Source organism: Colletes latitarsis, chromosome 12 (assembly GCF_051014445.1).
Source record: "Colletes latitarsis isolate SP2378_abdomen chromosome 12, iyColLati1, whole genome shotgun sequence".
In the NCBI taxonomy this organism is placed as follows: domain Eukaryota; kingdom Metazoa; phylum Arthropoda; class Insecta; order Hymenoptera; family Colletidae; genus Colletes; species Colletes latitarsis.
In genome coordinates, this window is record NC_135145.1 from 22,518,844 (window position 1) to 22,541,369 (window position 22,526).

Genomic DNA, 22,526 nt, shown 5'->3' on the forward strand with positions numbered 1-22,526 from the left:
CAAGTAAATGTTCACCCATTGACACCTGAGAGTAGCCTAAATATACAATGTTTCGTTGCATTATGAAGAGTGTTCGATAGGCCAAGAAGCATTTATACGTATGAAAAAGAAGCTTGAAACCACGTTTTGCACACAGTTATTCGTGATTATTTAACCGTTTTCTAGTTAGTTGTACTAACTCTGGTTTCTTCAGTGATTCTCGACCAAACGCTCGACAAAATATACCCAATATACTCTAGCCTAATTGCCGGACAGAAACGACGTCGACATCTGTATCGAGCACGTGTCAGAATTTTCTGGGGTCCCGATAAATGGAAAAATTTCACCAAATAACAGGTGGCGAACGCCCCGAAAGGCTATCGTTCAGAAGCAATTTGGTCTGATCGCTCATTTCGGTTCCTCGATCCAGGGCTGTTGCCTGATTAACACTGGGAACTCTTTAACGTTCGCTGATTCCCCTATTTCCGGCCGGAAAAGCCAAGGTGGGTAATTCAAACGATCCATCGTTGGGCCCCGCCACCCAGTAGACGGTTAAATTACAATCGATCGCGGCGGATACGTCTCGATCGTTCGTTAGGGACTCTAATAGACGCAGAAAAGCCCAACGACGCGTGGAGGAAGACGATTCCGTACGGAATGGCCGGGGCAAGATGAACGGTGACGCGAGGTCTCCGAAACTGTCGTTATTTATGTGTTTGGTGAGGCGACACGGCGTGTGGGTGTCGAAGCCCGGTGAGCGCCACAGGAGCTCCGTGGGCAACGTGCGCCGCGTGCCTGTGGACGATGCACCGGTGGGCATCCGTGTGCCCCGGGAACCCTGACACTCTTCGCGACCCAAATATTAGGACATCCCGCAAATAACGCGATTTCACCATCGATCGTTCGATAGAACAAATTGGAATCGGCTTCAAACTCACTAGTTTCCTATGCTGACGTACCGACGGAGTCGTGGAGCAACTGAAACAGTTACCTAGGGGTTTCTAGTTATTTTACTAGATTTCACTTTTTTTATTGGACTTTTTACTGGATTGTCTCAGTGAGTGAAAAATGCTCTAACCCAATGCAAAACTGCATAGAAGCTTCTTCATTTTCATTGAAAATATTATTCAAAATATAAAATTATTTTTGAGAATCTTAAATTCACTGAACCTTCATGAATCCTTAAGTGTACATATCGATATATCTATTTAAAAATTCATATAATCATTTTCTAAATGCTTCGAAGGAAAGTTGATTTCCCATTTACAAATTTAATAAGAATCAACTTAAGGGTTGATATTTCCTTTCCATAATTATAGGCAGTGTTAGTATTTTCGGAGTGTCGATTTCCCGTTTGAAAAATAGCGCTAGAATTTGGCGATCGTGGACAATTATCGATGGATCGATGGACAAATTCGTTGGACGTCGGTTTCGAGGGAAAGGGAGAGGTCGAAAGACAGGGAAGACGAGGGGTGGGTATTCGAGGGCGCAAAGTAACGCCATCGGACACGCGAATGAGAAACGGGACGGTGTTTCGTGGAGGCAGGAGGTCCGAATGGGCCAATAACTTTGCGAGCTTATGTTCCTGAATATAAAGGGGACAGTGGTAGTTTGCGGTACGACGTCACTCGCGTATCCCTTCACCCCCCTCCTCCCCCACGGTCAACCCTATTATTCCCCTCCTGTCCCCGTTCGTGTTCTGATGCACGACTGTCGTTCTTATTCAAATGCACGCCCCTGCAAACCAAACACGATGGCTCTAGCGACCAACGAGTGATTCACGGCTCGACGCAAACTACGCGGGACGAGCAGAAACGCGTCGGAGCTTGCGCGAAACGTCGCGTTTTAACGTTCCTACGACGCTACGTCTCGGCTTTCTCTAAGTAAGTTGCAAATGGAACGAACACGATGATTTGTATTATGTTTAGAACATGTTTATCGTTTCGTGCTCGCGACGTGGATACCATTTGACACTGATTTATGCGCGCCCTTCGCGGCCCTGAGACCTCGGACTCGACGTCGTGTTGCATTCCAGCTCGACGTACGATTCTTCGACTACCATTGTGTATCCGCCTCCTTTCGATATTGCGATTCGATGCAAAATAATAATTATTAACCTTCGATACCTTGTTCTTTTATTAGAGCTTTGGAATGTATTTTCAAGCTCGACGATCGATTTCTCGCGTTATCGCGGATTCGACGCGTAATGAAATCACCGCGCGATAAATATCCGGCGAAAAGGTTACGGTACACGGCGCGAAATTGATTTTAAATGCGCAGCGGGGGCGCGCGATCGCGTTTCTTCTGCGCGGTAATTGCGGGCTCGGTTTGAAAACTTTGCATGAAAAACCGGACTCTTTACAGGTAGTTGGAGACGCCGATATCACGCGAACAGAACTGGAAAATTAGCAAACCAGTGACGATTAAAATGTTGTTTAAAGGTTCCAGCTAGGAAATTTTACGAATTCTAAGGGGGGTTTGATTAATCACGATGTTGTTTTGTAGATTTTGTGCTATTTGTTCGACAGATACATTTCGAATTTTATATTAGATTGGTTTTTTAATTTACGAAGAAGGTGAAGGGGGCAGATGCCTCTTTTAAAATTCAACCTGTGGAAGAACGACGCATCGGGGCTCCGAAATTCCCGACTAAAGGCCAAAGGAAGGTTTCGGTCGGCTACCGGATAGCGTGGAATATATATACAGCCGGGTATCTAAAGGCAGAATGGAGAAGAAGAGTTCCAGGGGAGTAAATGACAGGCCCCGCTGGCCGCCCCGGGCCCCAGAGATGATTATTTTGATTAATTTCTCCCGTCATTCGGTAGCCAGTCGTGCCGACGGTGTATTCGTGAGATACGATTCCGCTTCTAATTTCGTCGTAATTGAAATCTATGCGAGATCTTGCTAGCAGAACGAGGGAAAATACGAAAAGATCGAGTTTTTCGTTTCGAAATATCGCCAGGTTATCTGTTTATCGCAGGCAAATGTTCACCGTTGATACCTGAGAGTGGCCTGAAATCAAATGTGTAAAATATCGACAATATTTCCACTAAACTGTTCCAAATAACTCGCGACAAGATTATGTTCGACTAGGTTTGACTAGGTTTGATTATCTCTGACTGTGTTTGGCTACGTTTGACCATGTTTGACTGCGTTTAACTATGCTTGACGATGTTTACGTACATTAATACTGATGAAGACAAGAAAATATTGTTGTGTGACTATGTTTGACAAGGTTTGACTGTGTTTAATTGTGTTTGACCATGTCTGACTGCGTTTGACTGTGTTTGATTGTGTTCGCGTGCATTAATATTGACAGAGAAGGGAAAATATTGTCATCTCGAAGGGAAATGTTCCTTCGAGTGGAATTAAATGAATTAATGGAAACCCAGACGAGGAAAAATTCATCTAAATTACAAAATGGCGGACGAGAGATCGTTCTACGAGAAATTGCATATGGCGATTAGCTAGCGTCCCGGTGTAATTCGATCTAATTCCGCGATCCCGTCGATGATTTTGGCTATTTTCTATAATCGGACCCGTTTCGCGCCAACGAACCGAACCAGTAATGGGATGAAATTAAGAGGAGACGTGACTTTCGCTATAATCTATTAATTCAGACGTGCAAAATTACCACCGGACGTCGATTGGGAACGAGTTTTCGCGAAACTACCGATACGCGAACGCCTTTATCGCATTCCCGTTTCCCTCTTAATCAATTACATTACTGTCAATTATATACAAAACCATGATTACCGGTTCCCTAGAAAGCTGAGGCGGCGTTATCGTTAACGGCGGCTAAGAAAAAGAATCGGCGCGCCTTCTTCTTTTGAAATTTCTCGACACGCGGAAGCCATGTATCAATACCCATGGTCTTTGGAATATTTTAATATACAGTCTGGACTGAGGAAACTGTGAAAGAGAAACCGAAACTTCCTAATTAAAACAGTAGCGATACCAGAAATAAATAGAACATTGATTTATTAAATACCAAAGATCCTTTTAACATAGCATAAATTACTGATTTTAGAGGAAACAATTTTGGAAAATAATCTCGTTTCTCACCCTTCTGATGGCTGTATTTGCAGTTTGTGAGAAGCAAACAGATTTATTAAAAACCATAGGACCATTTAATACACCTGTAACGTTACTGATTGTAAAAGAAACAATTTTGGGAAATAATCTCGATTCCCAGCCTTCTGAAGACTCTATTTGTAATTTGTCACAAGTTTAATTAAAATTGTGTTACGATAGAGAGACTGACAACAATTTAGTTGAAAGAAACCACTGTAAATCTCGGTTTCTGGGGGGCCAAAAGTGCATTTTCAAGGATCCTGAACGAGTGGTCGAAGGTATGCAGACAGGTACGAGAAAGATAAGGCCTTATCTGCGGAGGAGAGCGAACATTTGTCCCCTGTCGACTTATCACAGCTACTTCTGTCGTTTCGTTCGGCTCGCAATGAGCAAACGGATCCATCCTCGAATATTGCGCGAGAACGAATCGTAGAACAGAGTCGTAACTGGACAGAAAGGAAAAAGAAATCCCTCTAAAAGGATACACTTTACTTCCAAAGTAAAGATTACTCCCTCAAATAGTAAACCCAATCTCCACAAACTTCTAAACAAGAAACACGTCTGGGAAACTAAAAGCCTACTGTTTCAAGTCTCAATAACGAAAAATTATCCTCGCTAAATTAGTCTCGAACCTTTTTGCGCTAACGCTATTTTTTAAATTATTTTTTACTACGTTTGGCCATGTTTGACTGTGTTTCACGATGTTTCACGATGTTTCCTAGTGTTAAAATCTTCCTCGATGTCTACGTATACAAAGAGTATCGTAGAGAAGAATTGCACTATCGTTCTTCTTAAAAATACACATCCCTCATCTTTACAATTATCCATCATTGTCCCCCAGTTCTGATCACGTCGTACGAACGTTACTGATTATTAAAATCTTCCTCGATGTCTGCGTATACGGACAGGGAATATCGAAGAGGAAAAAAAGGTTAGACAGACGATTCCATCGATGCAGTAGCCGGTACGAGTTCGATTCAGCGCGCGGTACAATTAATGAAAACGAATAGCAACAATTACGACGAGGTTCTAGACGCGATTCGCGATATCGATCAAGTTCTCGAAAGGCGGTCGGGCGAAGAAGATTGCTCACATTTCTTGGGATAAGGTTGCAGAGAGCAAGATGGATATTTCGTTTTTCGAAACGAACGAGTCGAGCATCAAGCTCGAGGGCCCCTGAGCAGAGAGAGCAGCAACGAAGAACGGACAGCGGATCCGGCGCTGACGCTCATTACGATGATTGGCAGATTCAATTAACGAGCAGCCGGGCTCCAGCGCGGCGGGGTCGCCTCGGCTTAACCCCGGCTAAATATTATTAATAATAATCAGCTCATTACCGGCTCCATTAATTATCCGGCTGTATATACGAGTTACCCTGCCTCCAGGAGCGCGCTAGATTCTACAATATCGAATCGATATTCTCCATAATCGACGCGTTCGAGTTCTGTAACGTTGCTTTCAAGATGGCGTCGAAGTCGAGTCGCGATCACCTCGCGACTTGACGTTAACAGGACGTTAAATACGATGTGAAATACCACGTTACGAAGAGCAGAGAGTCTTCTCGATCTTTGAACTTATTTGTCTCGAAACGATTCTACCAGTAGAGATGTACAGTTTGATTCAAATACGAGTCAGAAAATCGACGCATTCGAGTTCTCTGACGTTGCTTTCAAGATGGCGGTCGACTAGAGTCATGATCACCTCGCGACTTCACGTTAACAGGACGTTAAATACGATGCGAAGTACCACGTTATGAAAGGTAGAAAGTTTTCTGGAGCTTTGAACTTATTTGTTTGGAAACGATTCTATCGGTTGAAATGCACGGTTCGATGGAAACGCGAAGCAGAAAATTTGGGATCGCGTAACCGTCGCGCGCATCTTCGGAATATTATCTTAAACGGCAGAAGGGGGGCAAAGAGAAAGTGGAATATTAATCCATTTAACAAACTCATTATCGATGAGATATATCGAACGTTTACCGTGCGCGTCGGCGGCGCGAACGTGCTCCTCCTATCCCGGGGGAACCCCGGTAATATTAGCGGGTTGGCACCCCTGCGGCTTGATTTACGGGCGCGCACTAACGAGCCTCGGCCTGCATCGGACGCGAAGAGGTGGTGCAGGTCGGTGCAACAGCTCTCGATCGTCCGTGGAGCGCCTTCGCGCACGATGCGCCGCGAGCAGTGGCGTCGCCACAATTTAAACCCTCGAAATCGAACATTTCGCGAAAAAATTCCTCGCAAAACGTTCAGAAATCCTTTCGACACAACGCTCGAGGCAAACCGAGAAATCTTATCGACGATTCACGCTCGTGCGTTTGATTTCTCCGCTGAATTTGAATATCCTGTCGAAACGAGATTTGCGAGCCCGTGCCGTCCACGCCTATGCTCGATATACACCACGATGGATGCACCGAGAAGAAAAGAAGGGCAGTGGAAAGGTTCGGATCCGACAATATGCCGAACGGCTCGAAAGGCTCGAAACGGTCCGACATCGCCGGCCCCCGAGGGCTGATTGGACCGTATTTGGTTGTAATTAAGGCACCGGCGGCGGCCATTAGCGACCGCGAAAACGAACAACATTGTTCCGCGGGCGAAAGGCGAGCCGCGCCGTTCGACACGTATATCAAATTGCGCAAAGATCCTGTCTTACCCTTTCCCGAACCGTTCCGTAATTGCGTTTGTTTTGCTGACTGTGCAATTACCGAAATATACAGCTACGATCTATCGATAACCGACGCCATTGCAAATCTCTTTCGTCCTAGGGGATTTTATCGGTGAAATCGACGTTTCTGAGACAGGTAAATTTGAAGATTACACTTTTTCCTGTTGATCTTCTGGTTATGTCTCTATGTTGCAACCCTTTTTATTCTAGGGAATTTTCTTGGAGAAACCTTATCAATGTTTTCAGGAAACATAAATTTTGACTTGCAAAGTATGGAAGCATCGAAAACACTTTTGAAATCATTATCAATTCTTTCCTGTTGGTTTTTGGTTGTCTACATCGTGCAAGCTCTTTCAATCTAGGGAATTTTCTTGCCCAAGCCTACCAACATCGTCGAAACAGATAAATTTGACTACCAACAGAGAAACCAGCCAATTTAAAGAACGTTTTCAACAATCTTTTCGCCCCAAATACAAAGAAACAGAGAACAGATGATTTAAACAACGTTTTCGACAATCTTTCCACAGTAATAATATGAAAGTTGAAACTCGTCGACCGAGAAGACGTCTGTATCTCGTCGGGGACGAAGCACCGTTCAAATTCCGTAACGTTCACCGATAGTGGTGGACCGTGGAAGTGAACGGTGACTTTGCAGGGGACGTTCCGTGCAGGTATGGCTGACAGATCAGAAGGAATACCACAATACCGTTCGACTCGCGTAATTGGCGCTATGGGCACCCGGTGGGAGCATCCGACACGGCGGGGACGAGGAGGGACGCCGATACAGGATGAAGAGATTTACAATGTTCTCGGCCGTAAAATAATCAATAAAATCTGCGCAATGTAAAGAAACGGACGTGCGGCGGTGATTTAGTATGCGGAGCGGTCGGGCTCTGCTATTCTCTCCTCTCCTCCGGCTGGCTTTTCTAACCTATCCTTAAGTCCCAACTACGAAGGCAGCCTCGCATGCTCGCACGGGGCCCGATTCGATCTTCGAAACGCAACTACGAACCAACTTTATTACTTAAACACTGCTCGCCAATTCTCGTCGATTCTCAATTCTGTCGCAAAAACTCCTAATCTCGATGCTCTTTCATTCGAACATTCTTCAAACGCTGAGATTGGTTGCAAACAATCTTTTTAAATACTCTGTTCCAATTTTAATCGTTGCTTTACTATGTCCTTTATCCTTATTTCTTTAATTCTGTCCCAAGAAACTTCTAATCGACGAGTAATATTTTTCAAATGCAGTCTCTATGAAATGAAATACGATATTTCCTACACTGCATTTCGTAAACAATTTCCAACAATTTCCTTTTGACCAGTAAACAAAATTTCCAATCCTATCTCTGCGTTACACTTTTGCTGGTCGCTGTTGCGAATCGCCAATTTACAATCTAATATATTTAAATGTTACTCGTAATATTTCGCTACGCGTCTCTGGATGCGAAACGTAAACAATGCTCGACGATTATCGCCTATCGGACCGCGAGGCGTGGTCGAGCGTCTAAAGCGTCGTGTTTCCTAACTTTACGAGGCGTTAAAGGTATCGTGATTGACGACGAGTGCAACTAACGAGGTTACGCCAGCGAAACAATAGCATTTGAAATCGTTCTCTGGATCGTCGCGCGTTCATATTCGAGCATCCAGCAGAGGGCGACGGTTTTATTCGTAAAAGGTAAGGGATCGAGAGTCAGGGCGTAATGACGAGACACCGTACGACCGATGATCGAGTAATCAAGTCGTATGGGCGGAGGGACTCGATGTGGGCAGAGCTTTAGCTTTCCGGTGGGAAATATAGCGAGTCGCCGCAGGGTTTTGCAGCAGGAGCCGACTATGGTGACGAATTTACGAGCTCCTTACGAGGCTGCCTTCTTCGAGCGTAGCGAGCAATAAAGTACGAGGCCAGAGGATATTCGAAACAATCGGGCCCCGTAGAGGCCGGGACCTATCTCCGCGCGAAATCCCTGGATCAAATTTAAAATTGATTTACGAGTGATCGCGCGCCGACCTTCGTCTTCGCGTACCCCACCCACCTTCTGCATACTTCCTGGTATCGATACGCCAAATTCTATTCCACGTTTCTGGCCAATCTTTCGTTAACACTAGAACGACCGACGCTTGAGGTGTATTTATTTCTATCGAAGGAATCAAAACGATAGATACTCCAAGAAATGTATGATACAATGGAAATAAACGGATATTAATTTTCTAATAGAGAACCACTGGAAGTTTGCAAAAATTATATTAGAAATTACGAATTTTGACCATTTCGGTAGTTCTAGTAACGATCCTTGGTTTGCTTCTGGATTTCGTTAATTATCTTCAAGAATTGTATTCAGGTGTATAACGTTGTATCTGAAAGGAAAGGTGGATCGATACAAAGAAATTTTTTAAATAAAATTGTAAGAAACTATAGACAATTCTATTCCATGTTTCAGGCTTATCTTTCGTTAAACAATCCTTTCTTCATTCCAGAATACGTTGATTATTATCCAGAGTTGTAATCAAGGGGGATCATAGGGGATCATTGTACCTAATAAAAAGAAAGGATGGATGAATACAAAGAAATTTTTAAAATAAAATTATGAGAAACTATAGAGAATTCTATTCCATGTTTTTGGCTTATCTTTCGTTGAACAATCCTTTCTTCATTCCAGACTACGTTAATCATCTTTCAGAGTTATATTAAGGTGTATCATTGCACCTAATAAAAAGGAAATATGGATCAATACGAATACAAAGAAATTTGAAACATAAAATTACATAAAACTAAATATGCGACAAAAAGTACACAAGATTGAACCCTAGATAAAATACTAGAAATTCCCCGCCATCTACATTTAATTTACGCTACTAAAAAACACAGAAAAATATTTTCTGTATTGAAGACTCTTAAAAACCATTAAAAACTCGCACTGTAATTCGTACAGCGGGTAATTTTAGGAATTATTAATATTCCGTTTGCACAGCGCAATTTGTAATGCTTATTGATCGATCTAGATTTCGATCGGAAACTTCGCGCGAAATCCAGTTTCCGAGCTTGTTTACTTTCCCTGGTCGATGCAATCTCCTTTTACCGTCGATCGAGAGATTTCGATCTTTTGTGCGATTTCTCGAGCAGTCTCGATGTTTTATCGATTGGGATCGAAATTTTCATTGCTAAGCGTTCGAAGCAACACTCGCAAATACAAATTTACTGCCTTTCTAAATTTATGTAACGTTAAGATGCTCTTTCGAAACGCTCGTTTTCATCGACGCTAATAACTGAACCTCGATGGTAAAAAAGAACTAATAATACATTATACGGATGAGTCGGCAACATCAGCGCACAAACTCTGAGTTAACGTTCTCATGGATTAGTACATTGTATAAGTGCAAGTGGTAAAAAAAAAACATTACTCATGACTCGATGTACAGTCTCTGAGAATGATGGCAATGTAATTATAACTTGAATTTGTTCGTACAATAAATATTCGATTATTATTTATCACGATGAAAATTCCCATTAACTTTATTCAATTTTCTCCCAATGAGTGGAAGGATGGAATTTTCAGATACGACGAAGGAAAATGTTAAAAAGAAAGAAAATGAAATTGGTAAAAAGAGAGAAAAATGAATTGGAAGACGGGTAGACCGGTGGTTTAACTAACGGCGAGTGAGGAAGCAGGAAAAGGAACAATGAGAGGTTTCTCGTCGACCGGTCCTCCTCTTCTCACCAGCACCAGCAATTAACTAACATGGCGTCCACGTTGATTCGCTTCGAGCGTTTACCGTGGCGCTACCTGTTGGGTCGCGTGCCTTTCGATGCAACGAAATTCTATTTCCTTAAATCTTCTTATCGCTCTTCACCTAATTATGGGTAACCTCGTGGTACGTTGGATTTTTGAAAGTCGTCGTAGCTTGCTTGTAAAGCGGATTGTCGTTCTAAATAGTAAATAACATAGTTAATAAGACGAATAGGGTTAATAATATGCGAGATACTAACGCGATGCCATATGGCCAAGGCTCGTTCCCGCTCAAACTTTGCGTACTCGCGTCTGTCGTAAATGGTTGCCCATATCTTCCAAATGAGAAGAATCAGGAAACCTAAAACCACTGTACTCACTACCAACCCGGTAGCGATACCTAAAAAATTTTATTCCAATGATATGTACAGGTTTTCCTGAGAGATATTAACCCTTTTACAGAACCGCCATTTTGAAAAACAAGTTTCTACGTCCACTCACCGACGACATTGATTGGCGTGGGACACGTTTTCCCTTTCTCAGCGAGAATTTTAAAAATCTTCTCCCCTCCAGCACTGTCTCTATAGTATTGGTACTTAAAAATGAATATACAACCTTCTTCGCCGTTTGTTCGACAAATGTGAGCTTCGCTCTTCTGATCTTCGATAGGATCATCTGTGATGGCGTCGACCTAAATGAAAGAGACTTTTGAAATCCTCCTAACTTCTAATTCAAATTAAATGTAATAGAACTATTATAGAAGAAAATGCAAAATACGTTTAATAAAGAGAATATCAGAAATACTATTGTTTTAAATTGACAATGAGGAATAGAAGTTCTACAAGACAAAAATTTCTCACAATATCAATTTGGTGTGGACACTCGTTGCATCTTTCATTGTTGGCCAATGGCCCAGTATTGTATGCCACACACTCCACGCAATCCTTCAGTTTCTCGCACCATTGTCCAGGACAGGTCTGAAAACAGATTATTGAGTTTCGTTTCGAGCTTTCAGAGATTTAAAAAAACATTTTTCCAAGACACCCACGGTGCATTCCTCGCAGTATTGTCCAGAGTATCGTACGTTGTCCTTCTCGTGACAGTGGCAGCTACCGCAGACGCAGTCACCGCGTCCATTGCAAATATCCCCGTGTTCGCTGTTGCTCGGTATGCATGTGCTGTTCGTCTCTTTGCAATCGCAAGTCTCGCCGCCCCATCCTGGAAAGCAATTGCAAGTACCGCATTCGCACTTCCCTCGTCCGCCGCAAATCTTAAAAGCAAACACGACGACAGATGCAACATAATAGAATACACACGCCAAGGCGTACATAATTCATCCATCCTCTTTATAAAAGACATCGTGCAGAAAATACAGAATAGACGAATGCAATGCTCTTTTTTTCTGTTGGAAGTCAATTAAATAGACATTCGTGTGCAAAAGCTTTTCCAAGAGCGATAGAATTTTCAATTGAAACAAAATGGAAGCTGCAATGATTCTGAGCATGTATGCAACTCAAGCTCTCATTGTAAAATCTTGTGCAAGTATTCTACATATTTTAAGCTCTATTTGAACCCCTCGCTAAATTTTCTGCGCAATTTTTCAAATTCAGAGGAGCATGAAACCATAAACTAAACGTGTAAACGTGCCTCACCAGCCCATCGCTGCGTTTGCAGGAGAAATTGTTGCACTCGCAGTACTTCCCATAGAAGATCTCTTGAGGATTTGGTCGCTTCGCGCAATCGCACATGCCACATTTACAGACTCCACGACCATTGCAGATTTCGTTGGTCTCGTTGTTGGGTTTGCATTCTGCCATGTCGATCTCGTTCCTGGCCTCAAAGTCGTTTCCCTTGCACTCGCATTGCTTCCCATAGAAACCGTCCTGGCAGGAACACACGCCGCAAACCAGGTCGCTGTGGCCATTGCAATACTTGGAATTCGGCTCGTTCCCCTACTCAAATGTTACAAAGACCATTAACACTGTTTTGCACAGGTCCAATCGTACTCGGCTTTGTGAAACGACTCTTCAAGACGACTTCAAGAAGAAGACTTGTTTATTTCTCACCGATTGTCCTGGCCTATCGCAAGAACAGTCGCAAACGATGCTCAGGTCGATCGTCAGGCTCTCCTTTATGCCCCCAGGTTTTATCTCTATGGTTTGTCGCCACTCGTCGGGATTCTCTGGACAATCGAGCGCCTACGAACATTCAATACCAAGAACATGATCTTCAGCGATCGTGAATCTATCTATCGACGCACCTTCAACGCTACTTCGAATTCGACGACGTTCCCGACGCGCAATCCTCCGCATTCTCGTCGCTCCTTCAATTCGCCATTGTTCTCCAAGCATCTGGAGAAGTACTTCACGTCGATCATCTTCGTCGCGTTGTCCAGCATCGTTACGGACTGCACTAGTTTCTAGAAACGCGAAATTATAATTTCTTACTAAGGAGCTACAAAAATTGTCAAGGTAATTGAATTGAAGCTGTAAAAATAAGGTCTATGTCAAATTGTAGGTACGTCAGATTATAATTATCGTTTTTGCGAACAATTTGAGGAGTTCCCTGGCTGTTTCTCTAATTCTTTCACCTCGTACTCGCCACTGATGAGGGTGGCTATGTTCTTCGAATCGTCGTCGAGTGTCCCGATGGAGGAACCGCTGATACTTCCACTGAGCTGCTGATACGGTTCCTCCGTACTCTTAACAACCGCGAAGATGATGTTCATGTTGTTCTCGCGCGCCATATTGTTTATCTGTGAGTGAAAAACACGGGAGAGTAAGTTACAATTATTTGACTTGATTTTGCCTATCCAAAGGGTGGATTAGTCCTGTTGATGAGAGACGTGGAAAGGGTCTGGGGGCTCGTTAATTAACCCCTTGACATACGATTTAATTCCAAATAATTTTTCAAACGTATACTATTCCATTTTAAAGAATACTTGATGATGAGTGAGTAGCCTCATGATTGTAAAGCTTGTAACGAGTCAGACTATTCATTGTACGTCAAGGGTTTAAATAAAGCAATGTCAGCAGGCCCTGCCTTAGACGCCACGTCTATCGAGCGCTTGCGAGAGAGTCAACTTTTTCCCATCTCTCATCAACATAGACCCCACAGAAGCACACGAAGTCTTCGAAAATAGTTAACCAGCGAGAATTAATAATCCACAGAGTTTCGATACAAAACAAAATAATGTAATTCTAGGATTTCTGCCACTGTGTAGCGTTTGAGAACAGTAAGTACTTGAGCAATGGAGGGGTAATCTTGAAGAAGAGAATACGAGTAGAATCCTTTCTCGTCCAAGTGGCAAAGGCAATCGTTAGGCTCGAGGATCCCTGCGAGCTGGAAGAACGTAATACAATAAACAGAATGACGCAAAGAATTATTAATTATTAAAAAACAGTGTTTTTTAACACGACGACGTACTCTACCGTCCCCAGCGACGTGCGACACAGCGTCTGTCGAGAAGACGATAAGGCGTCGTGCATTCTGTCGCCAACCGATTTCCTTGGTGCACACTATAGCCTGCATCATCGCGTCGAAACCACCTTCCGGTGTATCTGCGTTCGCGGATATCGGTGCCTGTTTCACGCGAGTCTGGAATAAAGAAACATCGATCCTGATTCGCTATTTCTACACGCTGAAACGTGTAAATCGAATAAAAAATGAATTCAAAGCGAAACGATTACTTTAAAGAGAGCAATGTCTTCGTTGAGCGACATCTGGTGCTGGTACCCGTAAGGAGGAGCACATGGTTTATTGAAAACTTCGTTGAAGCACGGTTGTTTCAACCTGCAGAAAGGAAAACCGTATAACAAAGCTAGAAACCTCGTGCAATTTAATTTCCAACGAATTTGTTCAAAATTAAATAGTTTTCTAATTGTAAAACGCATACTTCTCCGGTTCTATGTTGGTCATAGGCATTACAACTTTGTCGACGAAACTACCGAATCCTAGACGAAAATTCGAGGTAAGTTTCCTCATAGCCTCCGCCAATTTGAATCCCAATTCCGACAATCGGTCCCTGTGTTTCGTCATGGAAAACGACAAGTCCATAAGATAATACAAATCTACGGGATAGTCGTCTGCTTGACTGTACTTCACAGTCACCCGGTATTCTTCGCCTGCAAACGGAAGAATAACCATTCTAAAAACTGGAATACTAGTTGCAATACTTTTTCTACATTCTCGACATTTGTTTAAATTTAAAAATAAGGAATACTCCATTTTATAGCGTTTTTAAAGAAATGTTATTTAATAATTCGTAAGTATTTTCATTAATTATTAAATACTTACTAGCAAGCTATTTCATTAATTCTACTAATAAAAATATGAATTTGCATAAAGATCCACAGTCTAATTATGAGCTTGAATTGTTTTAGAGTTAGTTTCTAAAAATTTTATGGCGATAAAGACACTTTCCTCGACGAAGTTTCAGGCTGATTTTTTGAGGCTGTACTTGAACAGGGTTGGTGCTTTTCTTGGAGGACAACGTTCGATTTTGGATCACTTTCATCGAGTTTGCGTCGTCCACCACGTCGATATGTCGACACCATCGATCACCCTCCTTCAGAAATTGTTTTCTGGTCACACAACGAATCACTGCGTTGGTGTTCGAGTCGCTCATCTGAATCGACGATATATTAATTCGTTCAAAAGAACTATCCTCGTGGAGAATATAATATTTCCAAAACTAGCGATGGAGTAAAAAAATATTAAGCAAAATTGAAGTGTGTTAAGGATGATAAGGATATCGATTTTGAAATATCCTCGATGATTTTAAAAAAATAAATTAACGCTTCGACTTTGCCAAATATTTTTTTATGTCACAGAAAACTAAAAATCTCCAAGAATTTGTCACTAAATAAAGTATCACCTTTGTGGAGCACCAAACGCATCGCGGAGTTTGCACGCAGCTTCTGCAAGTTTGCTGAGACGCGCAAAGACTCTCCGAATCCTTGTACTCGGAAAACACGATCGAAAATAGTCGAAACCAAAGGAGAAGAAACGTCCAGCGTGCCATTATTATTAACCTTATACTGGATCACGATTTACTTTCATTCTGACGACTCGAAAGGATATTGCGTCATTCTACGGAAACGACTGAGCGATAAAACGACACGGTGCGTCATTAACTAACGAAAAGAGCAACGATTAGCCAGATAAATATTCTTTTGTTTTCATTAATACGTGTTTCAAGTAAATTATTTATTTGTGAATTTCATAAAAGAGCGTTCGAAGGCGATAGTGACTCCATCTGATGTTTATTTTACATAAATACTTGACCATAAAACAGCTCCACAATAATCGAATGAAATTGTTTTAGATACCTACAATTCTGAAAAACGAAACTCTCAAACCTAAATTATTTACTAAATACTCATCTTTTAAGAACCTCCTCTGAAAACATTAATTTATTATTTCGGAAAATAGTTGAAAACTGAAACGATCTGAACCTATTCAAACGTTAGATTTGGATTTGACCACTTGTCTGTGAATTAATTTTCTATATTACCAGCGATAGAATTACAGATTTCGTGTGTACCACCATAAACTAAGGATTTTCGTGCCATATGGCTCGGGTGGTAACGTAGTTCCCCCATATGATCACGTCACATGCGACTGTACCAATCTAGACAAGAATAAAACTCCATAGGTAATAGAACACCATGAATTAAAATTGAATTTACTAATTATCCAATCTATTAATTAAAACAAAATATGATGAGAGTTATCAGCGGTAGAATCAAAGATTTCGTCTGTACCACCATAAACTAAGGACTTTCGTACCATATCGCTCGAGTGATAACGTAGTTCCTCCATACGATCATGTCACATGCGACTTTACCAATCTAGACAAGAATAAAACTCCATAGGTAACAGAACACCATGAATTAAAATTGAATTCACCAATTATTCAATCTACTAATTAAAACGAAATATGACGAGAGTTACTATTTGATAAAGGATCAAAATATTAATCGCTTTGGATCTAACGAAGAAGCTATATTCAGACTAGACTACACGAGGAAGATCGCAGCCATTTGCTCATATTATTTACTATGTAATTAATTATTATATTAAACGGTTTCAAGTACCTAACAATTATATTAAACAGTTCCAAGTGATACAATTAATTACATACTAAATAATAATGACCCAGGTCTCACCACGAGGAGGTTGCTGCGAATAGAGACCCACCCTAGCCTCGCCCCAACCACCCTTCCTTTGGCGAGAATCCTAACTATCTATGGATATGTTCTCTTAAGAGAAAAGCTATCGAAATGAGATCATTATTAGAAACAAATAACAAAGGGAGAGTTCTCAAAGGAACCACCTTACAAAGAGACCAAAAATCTAAGAAAATATTTATACATGTGTGATAATAATCTAGCACATGTTTTCTAGGAACAAAACTGGAATGTGCAACTCTGCACGTATGAACTATGACTGATAAAGGGATAAAAAATCTAAGAAAATGTTTATACATGTGCGACAAAAATCCACAACATGTTTTCTAGCAACGAAATTGGGATGTGCAACTCTGCACGTACTAACTCTGATTATTAGAATAGCAATATGTAGCTTTATATGAATTGTCCCTATTTAAACCTGCTTTACACTTGTTTTTATACTTTGATGGTGCCTAATAAGGCAGTGAAGAACCAGAACGAAATGTGCAACTGCACGTATGAACCTTGCATATTAGAATATGCACCTTAATATTAATCATAATAAAACGCAGCTTCTTACAATGCGTTACAATAATCGCGCGCGCGCGTATCTTATAATCTAATTATAATTAATACTTATAATCCAATGCAATCTGCACATATAATCTTCCTGATGATGTCTTTGTCAATACCAGGATGATTTTTTAAAATATAACTCACATGCAACAAATATAATTTATGCAAAATGAAGAAACAGGAGATGTTTTCTTCTTGATCTTCCTGATGATGTCTTTGTAAATCCCACGATGATTTTCTAAACCATAACTAGCATATAATAAATATAATTCATACAAAATAAAGAAACAGGAGATATTTTCTTCTTGATCTTCCTGATGATGACTTTCTTTTGTATTGATATCTTTGTAAATCCTACGATGTTTTCCTGAAACATAAATTGAGACAATATATAAAATTGTACGACATAGATATTTTCCCAAAAATGATGAAGTTTGAATCCGTGTAGCATTTTCAGTTTCGTTCTTCTATGCTTCTGTACTCTGTAAAAAGAACTTGTTCAAATAATTAGTAGCTGAAATGAAAATGGATTAGTGTACACGGAAAAAAATAATTTTTCATCGATCATAGTAAAATTCCACGAATTAAAATTCATATTACAAACGTTAAATTCGTCAGTGTTAATATAAACAATGAACAGATTGAAAATTTTATCGATTCGTTATCATAGATCATATTTATCGTATCGTTTTTCAAATAAAATTGATGATCATAAAATTCAACAATTAAAGAACTTTCTTTTTATTAAATAAGTGGATTAAATTTCATTCTCGACATATAGCGATAGAAAAAATTTTGTAAACGCATAAATTGCAATAATTATATTTTATTGCATTGAAATCTAAGTTAGGATCATGCGAAAAAAGCAATGAGAAAAACAGATCTCAAAATGAAACATCGAATTGCAATTTGCATACCCTTTTAATGCAAGCATTTCATTTTTCATATTTAAAAACAATGATCGCGAACAAATTTTGATCTTTGCAAAGAACTCGGAATATTTATAAAAAAATCCACTACTTATAAATAAATATTGTAGCCCGAAAAGTTACTATAAACCATAAAAACTAACAACTCTAATAATAAATTACTGATACATACAGGGTGTTCGACCACACCCAGGAAAAATTTTAATGGGAGATTCTAGAGGGCAAAGTAAGACGAAAATCAACAAATTAGTATTCTTCATTTTCGTCTTATTTTGGCCCCCAGAATCTCCCATTAAAATTTTTCCCAGGGGTGGCTGAACACCTTGTATACTGAAATCGTGGATTCAAGCTATGATCGAGTTAATCATAAATGAGCATTTTTAAATACATCACAAACATCTGTAATGAAAATGTATGAATACTATAAAACAGTAATTTCGAGCAGTATTTCCATTGATAAATATATAAAAAAAAATATATTTTACATAGAATAAATTGTCCACTTATAAATTCAAAGCAACACGTGAGTGGACCATTCTTTTTATCGCAACGCTAATTTATTAAGTACAAAAGTATACGCGAGTGGTGCTTATTGTTCGCAAAATAAACCACAAAGGGTTGTTTTATTAATTATATCGCGTGCACCTATATTTAACAATACGCAACACTAATTTTAATAATTTCGTTGAGCCTTTTGAGGCTTTGTCGAATAGTAGTTGCATCTTGATCCTGCAGCAGTAGTGGCCAGCGTCATTTCTTAGGCATTGAATCGCAACACTAATTATTCAAAAACGCGATAAATCAAGATCGCAACTCTAGTTTATAATAGAAAAATTCCAAACGCGATTTATAAAAATAAAAGCAATCGCGAATGCTGATTATTCGCAACACTACCCTGAAAAGCAAACGCGAAAAATAGTAATTCGCAACGCTAAGTGCAGACCGATCATTCGCGACACTATTTTTAAATAACAATGAAAAACAATCGCGTATTCGCAAAACTACCCTGAAAAAGAAACGCGAAAAATAGAAATTCGCAACTCTATAAGCAAACACGGTTTCTGTATATTCGCAACTCTATTTTTGGAAATATTATATTTGTCTCGCAACGCTAATAAAAAATCGCGTTTTGCCCAAAAATAACTGGCTCAGCTGCTTGGCGTCTTCCATCCTAGACATATACATATACACATATACATATATACATTTGCATGATATAAACTAGCTACTTCAAACTACTATTAACTACTATAGTGGCGCATGTAGGGATGAAGCTAGACATTTCAAATGACGCAACGCTAAGGGGCAAACAACGCGATAAATAAAAATCGCAACGCTAGTTTATAATAAAAAAAATTACAAAACGCGTCTTGCAATAATAAAAACAATCGCGAATAATAATTGTACGCGACGCTACCCTGAAAAGCAAACGCGAAAAATAGTAATTCGCAACTCTAATAGCAATCGCGTGTATCAATAATTCGTAACACTATTTTTAAAACAAACTCCCGATTCCTAAGTTTGCATAAAAAAAAATCGCGAATCGTGTTTATTCGCAACACTAAAATATCAACGCGATAAATATTCGCAACTCTACGTGCAAACGCGAACATTTTATTATTATTCGCAACTCTAATTTGAATGATGGGTTAATTGTACATGTAAATACACATGTACTGGCCACAAAATAATCTAACTACTTCTAATACTACAATTGGGGAAGAATTTGGGCACTGAAAATATCGCAACACTAAAAAAATCGCACGATAAATAGAAATCGCAACGCTAATTTATAATATGAAAATAGCAAACGCGGTTGATATCCATTTTATGTATAAAAGAGTAAAAAAGCAACGCGAATCGTGATTGTTCGCAACGCTACCCTGAAAAGCAAACGCGAAAAATAGTAATTCGCAACGCTAAGACCAAACCGATCAGTGGCAATCGCAACGCTATTTTTAAATAACAAAAGCAATCGCGTATAGAATTCGCAACACTACCCTGAAAAGGAAACGCGAAAAATAGTAATTCGCAACTCTGCAGACAAACGCGATTATTGTATGTACGCAACTCTATGTTGAATAAGAAAAATTATTAACATATTGACTGCCATGTTTGAAGAAATTATATCATGAAAAATATAAATTGAATATATTCAATGATGCATATGTTATTTTATTATTCTATTATAAATATTAGAGTTCGTTCAAAGTATTGTAAAAAAATAAATGCAAGTTTGAGGTGGCAGTAAACATGTTAATATTCATATTGAAATCGCGAGTAGGCTTGATGGCTGGCATGTATGGTGCAATCATGTACAAAGTACATGCATACGTGAGCCAGAGAAACTAACTACAAAACTACTGACGATTTAAGTGACATAATAGTAACAGGAATGACTTTCCATGCTCATCCGAGGATGAAGATGAAAAGCCATTTGTTGCAGCCCGCTCTTGAAACAATTTGTTAGGGCCTCTTCAACTCCATGAGTCCCTTCTTTCTTCGGCGGTCCTGCCGATACCTGAAACTTACTTAAGACTAGGCTCGAGATTTCGTGCAATACGCAGTCTTCCAACAATATACGAATTGTCGGTCGAGCATACGTGGTTGAATCTCAAACGGGACGAGCGTTTCGTAAGGGACCTAACCACGATCGCGAACGCGAGAGAGCGACTTTAAGAGTCGCGCGATTCGAGGAGTCGAAACTAAAGCCGAAACGAACATTTAAAACTGTTTGAATCAGCAAGATTTCTACTCTCGAAATCGTAACTACAGGAACAGGACTGCCACGCGAAAACGCGCCTACCCGAATTGCTAATGTGGACAGTCCTGACCTGACCCTACCTACTTAAATTAAGCACACACACACCAGAGAAGTTACCTACCTACCTAACCCTATATTTAAAAAATTGCAAAACTCATTTTCTCAAACAAACACTCCACGGTTCTCATTCTTGATGTCCGGGCGCGACCTAAACTAGAGGGGACTCCCCGGGGTTCCCCCGACACCCGGACATTGCAAACATTCACACTCTAAATGTACGTACCATTTCCTGAAATCGACTGATAAAGACTAGTGACCATTGCGTATTTCTATTATGTACATTTATATAGGATGTCTCAATCTATCTAATATAGTCTTCGATAAAATATATGTATGATTATATAAAATTGAAAAACTAATTTATTAAGCATTTTATTAAATTAAATTTGATTAAATTCTTTAATATAAATCAATTTAAAATTCTTATGAATCAATTTATTAAAGATAAAGAAGTTATTATTGGTCATGGACTGTAGTAAATGGAAATTTAATATTGTTATTGTAACTGATATAAATTTAATGTTAAAAAATTCTTTATGTAAATTATAATTACAAAAACATCTGAAACGGCGCACTTCCCACAACCTAACCACAAACACACATGTGGAAAGTACACCGTGCACAATACACTAGCCAATGTCAGTCGCTAATAAATTATTAGAAATTACTATAAACTAAGTCATCGTGCCCGTTACCTTCGCTCATGCAAGTAGCACCTGGGCGTGTGCATGAACTTGAGCAACGAACACGGAAAGATTAGTCTGAAAATCCTGACTAAAAACAGTTAATTAAATATGGCTAAACGGTAGTTTCTATTTAATTTTTAATAAAAAAGACTTGACTTGTTATATAAAGTATATCAATAAATAAACTATTAAAACTATTAATTGAAATATTAATATTGAAAAATATTATTATTCGAGAAAACTATTAAACTATTAAAACTATTAATTGAAATTTAATTATATATGAAATGAAAGACTTTTTAAGATTTTATCATAATTTACTTTAGAATTGAATCAATTTATTTGAAAATAGAAATAAGTTTAATAAATCATTATTATAAAATTCAACAATTCATGGTCGATTCTGTCGTCAAAGTAAATTTTTAAAAAGTTGAAACTAGTATGCAATACGCGTTGCTTTGAGTCAAAAATCGACCAGTCGCGAAATGTCTTCTTGCACATAAAATATATTAAATAAGATCAATATTTAAGAATTATATTAATTGTATAATATAGTAATTAATATTTATATTCTACTCCGTCATATGATCAATATAATGTTTACACATTACATCAATTTATATTGTATTCAATCTATAATTCAAGTCAATAAAAATATTTCGTATATTTCATAAAAATTCTTTTATATGTTTTTATAAAAATTCTACAATAATCAAATTATATAATAATTATTTATAACGTTAAAAGACGCGAGTGCAAGAAGACCCTAGCCTGCATTAAAGAAATATAGCAATTGGTGTTACTATTCATAGGTATTGCAAATACCTATGGTCACTTGACTCGTCAATAATAGCAAGTATACAACTGGTCACCCGTGTTGATTAGGATCTTTCATC

The 22,526-nt window shown here is 39.4% G+C and overlaps 1 protein-coding gene across 1 annotated transcript; it reads right to left on the bottom strand.

The window, feature by feature from the left end:
* Positions 1 to 10,297: 10,297 nt before the first annotated feature.
* LOC143349012 (integrin beta-PS) lies at positions 10,298 to 16,329 on the bottom strand. Its single transcript, XM_076779842.1, is given in 15 exon segments — positions 10,298 to 10,641; positions 10,703 to 10,842; positions 10,944 to 11,133; positions 11,303 to 11,419; positions 11,491 to 11,712; positions 12,095 to 12,394; positions 12,509 to 12,640; positions 12,703 to 12,861; positions 13,033 to 13,197; positions 13,686 to 13,784; positions 13,869 to 14,039; positions 14,132 to 14,234; positions 14,338 to 14,560; positions 14,859 to 15,069; positions 15,319 to 16,329. Coding segments are annotated over 15 exon segments (2,454 nt in total). The 5' UTR covers positions 15,466 to 16,329; the 3' UTR covers positions 10,298 to 10,566.
* Between the last annotated feature and the right edge of the window lie 6,197 nt (positions 16,330 to 22,526).